The sequence below is a fragment of the Mus caroli genome, chromosome 5 (genome assembly GCF_900094665.2).
Source record: "Mus caroli chromosome 5, CAROLI_EIJ_v1.1, whole genome shotgun sequence".
NCBI lineage: Eukaryota > Metazoa > Chordata > Mammalia > Rodentia > Muridae > Mus > Mus caroli.
This window is the reverse complement of record NC_034574.1, coordinates 82,674,727-82,684,922: the sequence shown is the minus strand read 5'-3', so window position 1 is coordinate 82,684,922 and position 10,196 is coordinate 82,674,727. Positions and strand designations below refer to the sequence as shown.

At 39.8% G+C, this 10,196-nt stretch overlaps 1 protein-coding gene across 1 annotated transcript in view; it reads left to right on the top strand.

Annotated features, from left to right (window-relative positions):
• Gc (GC vitamin D binding protein) overlaps nt 1-10,196 on the top strand; it is a 36,619-nt gene continuing 26,423 nt past the window's right edge. Inside the window, exon 1 of the mRNA XM_029477791.1 lies at nt 1-167. Coding sequence (XP_029333651.1) covers nt 110-167 — 58 coding nt within the window. The 5' untranslated portion in view covers nt 1-109. The remainder of the gene's footprint in view (nt 168-10,196) is intronic.

Genomic DNA, 10,196 nt, shown 5'->3' with positions numbered 1-10,196 from the left:
TGAGTTTCTAGTTAGGATCGTTTGTAAAGGCAACTGATAACTGCGCTCCTGCCCTTTGCGTGGTGGCCGGCAGGTGAGAGGAGGTGCTGCAAGCCTCTCTGGTCGCAGAATGAAGAGGGTTCTGGTTCTCCTGCTGGCCTTAGCCTTTGGGCATGCTCTAGAGAGAGGTAAGGCTCCTCTTTTCACTAAGAACTGTTGCTAATTTCATTTCCCATGGCCACTTTAAAACTTGAAGAGTAACTAACAGAAGAAATGGTGGATGTTCTAGAAGACAATAAAAGAAAAAACAAAGAGGGATTGATCTGAGCTCAGCTGGGCCATGTAGCATTAGTAAGAAGTGCTCCCCACACATAACAAATAAGTAGCTCACTAAAGATAGAGGCGGGTATGGCGGTGCATGTCTGCAACCTCAGAACACTGGAGGTGAGAGTGGGAGGATCTTGGGATTTCAAGTTTCCCTGGTGAACTGGCTGCATAGGGAGTTCAAGGCTAGTCTAGGCTGCCTGAGACCATCTGAAAACAAGCAAAACAACTCCTGAAAGAAAGTAGGGTTATGTAAGTTTTCAGTTTTCCTCCCCACATTGGATAAGTAAGATCTATAATGCAATTGGAGCCTCTGATACACAACTAAGCATTTTTAGTTCCCAAATGCTTACCCCCCTTGGTATCATCAAGATGCCAGCCGAGAGAGCTCTTTGATCCTCCTTAGAGGACCTTACTCTTCAGCAGTTGCAAGGAACGAGAGTTTTTAAAAATACCTCTCACACAAAATAAGAAACTTTAGTATCTCTGAAATAAAATAATAAACAACGTAACAGGGGTGGTTTTTCATGGAAATCACCCTTGCTCGCCTTTGCAGTGTTCTGAGGCTTCCGACAGTGCTTGCAGGTCAGAGGACATGTGTGTAACTTCATAAATTCTGCAACCGGAAAACTTTCCAGAGATTTTTCCATTGATTTTTTTCCAGATGATCTCTAAACCCTAGTTTAGCCCTTTATTGTACAGTTTGGGTGTTATTTTATAGATTTCCCTTTGAATAATTTTCATCTCTGGCTTATTTTTTGATACTTATAAGGGCATCTGCACACACTCTGATTTGTCAAATTAAGATGTTCATTTAGTACTCTTTCTTGACAGCATCATCCAAACCATTCATGTATATTTATAGTAATAACACATTTAACCAGCAGTATATGCCTCCCTGGGAATTATCACTTATTAATGATGGCATGAATAAACTCAGTCTTGACTTTATTTTTAATTTATGTGCATTGGTGTTTTGCCTGCATGTATGCCTGTGTGGGAGTGCCATCCACTAGAACTGGAGTTACAGACAGTTGTGAGCTGTCCTGTGGGTGCTGGGAATTGAACCCTGTTCCTCTGAAAAAGCAGCGAGTGACTGTTCTTAACCACCGAGCCATCTCTCTAGTCCCTGCATTCACATTTTTATGTGAGTTCTTTTGTTATTTAAATTATGTTAAATTCATTTTTATTCATCTGCATATGCTTACTACAGCTATAAGTCCTGAGAGGAGACTACAAAATCTTAGAAAAATAGATACTAGTGAATAGATTAATTGTAAGCAGTGGGGCCGCACGCAGCCCTGAAAGCCCCTTTGTAACAGTGTCTGTGGATACATTTAACCTTGAGAAATGCTACTGAAGCAAGTTCAGACTCAGTCTCCAAAACCAAAATCCTAGGGTGTGCTAGGGTTGGACTCAGCAGGCAGCCCCTGGGTCAGCCTCAAAATTGCAGACATAATGGCAGTCTCCCACCTTTATTTCACATTCTCAGCAGCCATAGTCCCAAAGGAAACAAATGAAGAGAGAGGGAAAGGAAAGGATCAGAGACAGGGGCAGAGGGGAGAGAAGGATCAAATCAGTTAAGTTGTATAGCCCATGTCCTGGAGACCAGACGAGACCCAGAGCCATGTAAAATACATTTACAAAGTGTTTGCCAGGACATGCTTCATCTGTGGTTCCCTATTCTACCACACCAAATGTGGCATCTGGAGCCACAACTGCGTCAGCGGGAGCCATGCTATGATCCGATGGAGGCTGGGCATGTCCCCTGCTGGTTGGAAGTGGCAGAGCACAGACTGAAACTGCAGCTGGCTTCCAGTTCAGAATGGCCGCAAAACTGAATAGAGGGTTAGGATGAGGGTTGAGGTGTGAGGTGGTGGTAGTTCTCTATGTCTGACTTTCTGAGAGACCTAACAGTTTCCTCAAACACTATTTCAATCACCCTGTGCTCAAGACATATCTTGAAAACTGTTCCCTCGGCCCAGCATATTTGAGAAAGTAGCCATTCTTTACGGATTAGTGGTTTACCATCAATGTGTCCACCATAGCAAGGCAATGATGAGTGCACAAGAAACCCTATTTAAATCAGTTTTTTAAAGACACTTGACATTTCCTAAGTGCTAGTAATCCGGAGCTGTCTTTTGGAAACTGGATCCAGTTTCCAAACTGGACCTAAACCCACTTGTGCCACAACACAAAGTTCTTAGTGTTTAGGAACAAGGTGCATCTTGGGGAAAGGTGCATCTTAGGAACTAGGTGCATCTTGGGGAAACTGACTTAGGACGTCTACCAAATCTACAAAACCAGACATTTCAGCTGGCCCAAGACGTGCAGAGGCAGTTCTTGCTGCCTGATCTATGTTCTTTCCCAAGAACTGAAACAGAAGCAGCGCTAACCTGCAGCTGACTTTCCCAGGTCCTCTTCCCACACCAAAGTAAGTAAGAGGAACGAACTATTGATGCAGCTTTACAGCTACTAAGAACATAATTATCAATAGAATAGGAAAATAAGTTCTTATAGACTATTAAACTGGTTTGCATCCATGTTTCTATTAAGTATAACACCAAACTGGGAAAGAAACATGAAAGATGGTAAAGCTACATTTCCTCTTCTTCCTCTCCTTTACAAAATGACTCCAATCAAGCTCTCAAGTCAGGAAAGTAGTTACTGTTGTCATCAAAAGAAACATTAGCCTCCTTGCAAACCAATAGCAATGTCGTGGTTACAAAGCACAATGCCAGGAATGCAGCCACCGTTATGTGTATAAGAATTAACATGCACACCCTTTAGAAGACCATGAGTTTAACCTATAATAGGAAGAAGATAAAGAGATCTTTTAGCTTAACAATGGGGTTCCCCCCCCCACTATCTGTTTGTTATAACATAATTATCAACACGAAATGGAGAACTCAGTTTTAGCCCCCATTGCAGTTCTCTAGTGCTTAGTGACTGACAGTAAGTGATCAATGAAATTTTTGAACACTGCCACAGAATCTGGGTACCCGCTTCAGATGGAGTTTTGATTATCATAGGAAAATTGAGAGCTAGATTTGATGGTTCATGCTGTAGTCACGGAATTCCAGCACTCCAACTAGAAGGTTATGACAGTAGTGAAATCAAATGCTAATGTGGAGTTTATCTAGAAAAGTGGCTCTCAATCTGTGGGTTGCAACCCCCTTGGGGGTTACATATCAGACATCCTGCATATCAGATACTTTCAATTCATAGCAGTAGCAAAATTACAGTTATGAAGTGGCAGCGAAATAAATTAATGGCTAGGGTTCACCACAATCTGAGGAACTGTATTAAAGAGTTGCATCATTAGGAAGGCTGAGACCCATTGGTAATGAAGAAATAAATTCTTCATGGGTGTCTACCATTGTTAACATGCTTAGTATATACAGTATCTACAATTCATGTTCTTTAAAAAGTCTCAAGAATAATTCCTGCAATCTAATTGAACCTCTTGGACCAACAACTCCACTCCCATCCCCACAGCCTGCACCCTGTAACCCTCACGGCACCCTTTGTTTCTATGAGTTTCATACTTCAGATTCCATGGATAGAATCATTTTACATGTTTTTTATTCTGTTTTTAGCCATTTATACTTCATATGATGACTTTAGGGATGAGGCACGCTGTTAATAGAATGTCCTTCTTTCATAAGGCTGAAATACATACACTGACTCACACATGTTACTTTAATATCTTAATTCTCATGGAGAATGTTGCAGCCATGAACATGGAAATTCAAGGGATCCTTTAATATGGTGACATCATATCTCTTATCACCCAGCAGTACTATGCTGGGCAATGCAGTATAATAGTTGTGTTTTTAATTCTTTCAGGAAGGAGTGCACTGTTTCTATAATGGCTGCTTCAAGGCACATCCTCAGGAACGAACGTTGTGTGCTGGTTCCTCTTTCTCTGCACCCCTACACTGTCTTTCTTTCTTTTAATAATTGTCACTCTAACAGGTGTGAGGTGATCTATTGTGGTTTTGATTTACATTTCCCTGGTGCTTGTGGTATTGAGAAGCCTTCTAATACCTGTTAATTATATATATATCTGCTAGAAGTTTTTCAAGTATCTGTATTTCTTCTTTTATGAAATATTAATTAAGTCATTTACCATTTTAGAATTTTATTGTTTTCTTGCTGCAAAGATGAGTTTCCCAGTTATTTTAATAGTAATCTCTTGTAAATGTAGTCTCAAATATCTCTCACTCTGTGGGTTATCTCATTTTGTGTCCCTTGTTTTTCCTTTAAATATTGGGGAGGATGGCAGAGCTGAAGGGATGGCTCGATATTTAAGAACCCTAGCTGATCTTCTAGGGGACCTGGGTTCAATTCCCAGAACCCACATGGTGACTTATGTCTCCAGTTCTAGCTGATCCAATACCATCTTCCGGCCTTCTCAGATACAGGGCATGAACAGGAGTACACATACATACACTCATACATGCACATAAAACTAGATAAATAAAAGTAAAATACTTTTCATATGCTCCGATTTCATTTGTTCATGGTTTGCTTTTTTGTTGCCTGTTCATTAGAAGGTATAAAAAATTTATTGCTCAAGCCAACCTTGTGTAATCTCCTATGATTGTTTTTACTAGTTAAATACTGTCTTTCATTTTGTGATTTAATCTATTTTGAGTTCTTTTCTGGAACCACTTCTCAGCCCTTTGGCTAAGATCACATGAGTTCTTTTCTGGAGTGTTTAAACAGATCACATATGACTACTCAACTAAAGAAGACCGTCACACTTGTTATTTATGGCACCATATTCAACAAGTACAATACTTTTCCATCCTCAATTGGATAATTTTTTAAATTTTCACAATGAATGGTTAACAAAATGGCTCTGTAAAAACCACACGTGGAGTGTATAAAACTCTAAGTTTAGATATGATGTTTTCCAATTAATATCTTTCATTCAAAATGAAAGTTTGCTTAACTGAAATAAATTAGCACTGATCTCCTTGGTAAGATTCATGTGTCAATGCCCAACGCTATTTCAAGCCTGTATGTCTCTTAGACAGTAAGTGTCCCCTGAGGACTTCAGCCAGCTCTTTGCCATTTCTATTTTCTTGCTTCAAACCCTGTAAGTTTGTTTTTTAAAAATAAAAGGTGGAGTTGTATATGAAAATTTACATGAGCTTTGAAGACATGATAATTATAACTAGAACTTCAATAAGGCATTTTTAATGACAAATCTTTTTTTTAATTTCTTTTTTTAATGAGGTATTTATTTCATTTACATTTCCAATTCTATCCCAAAAGTCCCAAACACGCTCCCCAACAAACTCCCCCATCCACCCACTCCCACTTGTTGGCCCTGGCTTTCCCCTGTACTGAGGCAGATAAAATTGCAAAGCTTCTGCAAGGCAAAAGACACCCTCAATAAGACAAAAAGGCCACCAACAGATTGGGAAAGGATCTTTACCTATCCTAAATCAGATAGGGGACAAATATCCAATATATATAAAGAACTCAAGAAGGTGGACTCCAGAAAATCAAATAACCCCATTAAAAAATGGGGCTCAGANCTNAACAAAGAATTCTCACCTGAGGAATACCNAATGGCNGAGAAGCACCTGAAAAAATGTTCANCATCCTTNATCATCAGGGAAATGCAAATCAAAACAACCCTGAGATTCCACCTCACACCAGTCAGAATGGCTAAGATCAAAAATTCAGGTGACAGCAGATGCTGGCAAAGATGTGGAGAAAGAGGAACACTCCTCCATTGTTGGTGGGATTGCAAGCTTGTACAGCCACTCTGGAAATCAGTCTGGCGGTTCCTCAGAAAATTGGACATAGTACTACCAGAGGATCCAGCAATACCTCTCCTGGGCATATATCCAGAAGATGTTCCAACTTGTAAGAAGGACACATGCTCCACTATGTTCATAGCAGCCTTATTTATAATAGCCAGAAGCTGGAAAGAACCCAGATGCCCCTCAACAGAGGAATGGATACAGAAAATGTGGTACATTTTCACAATGGAGTACTACTCAGCTATTAAAAAGAATGAATTTATGAAATTCCTAGGCAAATGGATGGCATCATCCTGGAGGGCATCATCCTGAGTGAGGTAACCCAATCACAAAAGAACTCACACAATATGTACTCACTGATAAGTGGATATTAGCCCAGAAANNTAGAATACCCAAGATATAAGATACAATTTGCTAAACACATGAANCTCAAGAAGAAAGAACACCAAAGTGTGGACACTTTGCCCCTGCTTAGAATTGGGAACAAAACACCCATGGAAGGAGTTACAGAGACACAGTTTGGAGCTGAGATGAAAGGATGGACCATCTAGAGACTGCCATATCCGGGGATCCATTCCATAATCAGCCTCCAATCCTGACACCATTGAATACACTAGCAACATTTTGCTGAAAGGACCCAGATAGAGCTGTCTCTTGTGAGACTATGCTGGGGCCTAGCAAATACAGAAGTGAATGCTCACAGTCAGCTTTTGGATGGCTCACAGGGCCCCCAATGGAGGAGCTAGAGAAAGTACCCAAGGAGCTAAAGGGATCTGCAATCCTATCGGTGGAACAACAATATGAACTAACTAGTACCTCCCAGAGCTCTTGTCTCTAGCTGCATATGTATCAGAAGATGGCCTAGTTGGCCATCTGTGGAAAGAGAGACAAATCTTTTAATATAAAGAGAACAGTGTCAAAATCTAAATGTGCTTCTCTAACTCATACAAACAACTATAACAAAGAGTTTTGCTAATTAGCAAACATAGTTTTCTCTAAGAAGCTCTCACAAACAAAGGGGAAGTTCTAGGGGCTATAGACAGGGCTCCGCACTTAGAGTAGTCAGTGCTTTGCTAAAGGAACAGAGTTTGTTTTCCAGAACTCATATCAGGCAGCTCACAACCACTTGTAACTGGTTCCAGTAGGTCTAACACCCTCTTTCAGTAATATCTAAGAGCACCCACGAACACATGTGCACACACACACACACACACACACACACACACACACACGCATGCACACATGCATATATGCATGCACATGCACTCGCGCACACACATCATCGTTGTTGTCACCATCATCATCAATTTTTTTCAAAATCTTTTTAAAAGATGAAGTTTTATCCATGCTGCAGACACAGAGAAGTACAGGTAACAGCGGGGTGAGCTATGATTAACCACACATTTTATCATATTCCTGTAGAGATTAAAGGGCATGTGATGCATTAAAGATTTACGCCAGTGTTACCCAAAATGTTGGTACTCACACATTAGCTATAATCATGATGTTAATTATCTTTGAGTTGAACACTCAGAATGTACAGATTTAAAAGATAACAAATTTGGGCATCATGAAAATCAGAAGTAGGAAAAGAACATCAGGAGACAGCATTCTGTAGAAATATCAACTCAAGTCATTGTTATTGGAGATTTGTTCAATGCATGTGGCAAAACAGCTCCCCTAAAGGGACAAAATTGGGAGTTAGCAAAGGTCATGGCAGCACCAAAAGAACCGAAGCATCTTCCTTTGTAGTCTTTGTACCAAGATCGTGAGAATGTCCTTGGTTCTTCTTATCAGAATGAACATCATGTATGGGAGGGGCAGGACCTCCATTGCATCTCCCAGTCTGGATGAAAGCCATGTTCAGCAGAGAGTGCATGTCACAGGACATATCTAAATGTATGAATATGCCCAGATCTGTTGGAAGAGCTTGTAATGTGTATGGAGCAATACGATTTCCCAAAAAGGAAGTACAACTCATTTTTAAAAGTCCAGAGTTTGATTTAGATTACCAGAATATTTCACAATGTAGATTAAATTGGACATGGTGTTTTGTAAAAAGTGTTAATGAAATTTGTAAACATTTAGTGCAAAGAGGTCACTTGGTGTGAACATGATTTCACAACAGTCACTAACTTCATACCAATAGTTTCTGTTACCACAACCAAAGTCTAAGTGGTACATTAAAGGACAAAATATAATATTTACAATTCGCTTGAGGTATGAAATTAAACTAATTTGAAATGAGCTTCGTCTAAAACTGATTTAAGGGCTGGAGAGATGGCTCAGAGTTGAATACTCATACTGTTCTTGCACTTCTGGCTGTGAAGTAGAGCATACAACTCTCTTGAAGCTTCTGGCAACTTACATGCATGTAGCACACATACACACACACACACACACACGCACACGCACACACATACACACATACACACACACACATACACACATACACACACATACACACACACACACACATACACACATACACACACACACACACATGCAAAATCACACAATAGTAAAACAAATCTAATTTTTGAAAAAAGTTCCCTTGATATGAAAAATCAATCTGTAATAATTATATTACAAGTTAATTTCTGTATTAATTTACTGGGATTTGTGCATAGAGAAAAGGATTAACCTATCTCTCAAAATAAGATACTGTCTCCTTTATAAATTAATAAGTTAATCTTATCAAAAACACATCCAAGAGCATATATACGAAAGGTCATGGTAATGCCTTCTTCTGTAGTCTATTTATGTATGCTTTGTGCATAAGCTATTATATACACTCTATTATACTTTGTACCTTAAGGTTATGCTGGTGCTGCCCTTTGAGACTTCACTTTCGTCCTCTAATGCCCAAGGCTAAATGCTCCAGCAAAGACCATTCCAAAATGACTTCAACTCTTACACAGTCTCACTTCCCACTTTTCAGAAGTATGGTCCCTAACTAAAGCTGTGCAATTCCTATGAAATACAAGACACACGTGTGCAAACAAGTATATGCTTTGCTCAAAACTACTGGACGAGTTAATATGCGTGCTCACTTACATAAGCATTCTCGTGCGTGCTGCATTCCTGTAACCCGTGAAAAGAAGCTCTACATGTGTAGTGCAATGAGAATCCTGAAACTTGAAGAGCTAGCAATGAAACATTTCTCAAAATATTCATCAGTGGTACCTCACTTTCATGTAGAATTCACTCTGTACATTACTGGACATCGTAATAAAAGTGCCAACACAAACAAGAATAGCTTGATAGAGGGAGATATTAAAAACAGTTCCTTGGTGTGCATTAAAAGGAAAAGTATTCTTTTGGAAAAATATTTTTTAAACAGAGTTATTTTGTGCCTTCTTAATATTAGGGGTTCAGGGTAACGTTTTCAAATTTACAGTTTTCACATGGAACAAATTCCTTATCTCTGGGAAGAGATCGTAAAGATCACAAGGGTAAAATGTGCTAAATATGGGACCTTGAATATACACGATTATTCAAAACTATTTCGATATTTACAGTGACTACACAAACTTGTTTCTTCAAAATGCCCTCCTCTCGGTTGTTCCTGAGTCATGTTAGAATCACGTGTTCAGACTGGGTAGATGACATTGCCACACAACCACCTGCCATCCTTCCCTTCCGAGTTTTGTTTTAACCATGAGGTAAAACAACTGTGTGGGTGTCTGAAAGTGTAGCTCTTCCCCACATGTGGACAGTTCTGCAGTATATTCTTTCAGACCCAATGAGTACGCATGAATGATGATCAATGGGTGTGGTCTACCTTGTTTTAACCTTTCTGACTTGTCACAGCATCCAACTTTCAGACAGTGGACTGATGGGTAGGTCCTCAGCCAGAGCAGAGGTAGCATGCTGGGGACCTGTTGCATTCCACTGACCACTGGCTTTACCTTCCCTCTTCCTTGTCCCCATTCTCAGGATTTAACATCAAACAGAAACCTATGGGTTATTATATATCTTACTCGAAATTTTGATAGCATGTGACTTTGCCCCTCATTATAAAATAGCTTAACTGAAGTCAGGCGTGGTATTGCATGCCTTTAATCCCAGCACCCGGGAGGCAGAGGCAGGCAGATTTCTGAGTTCAAG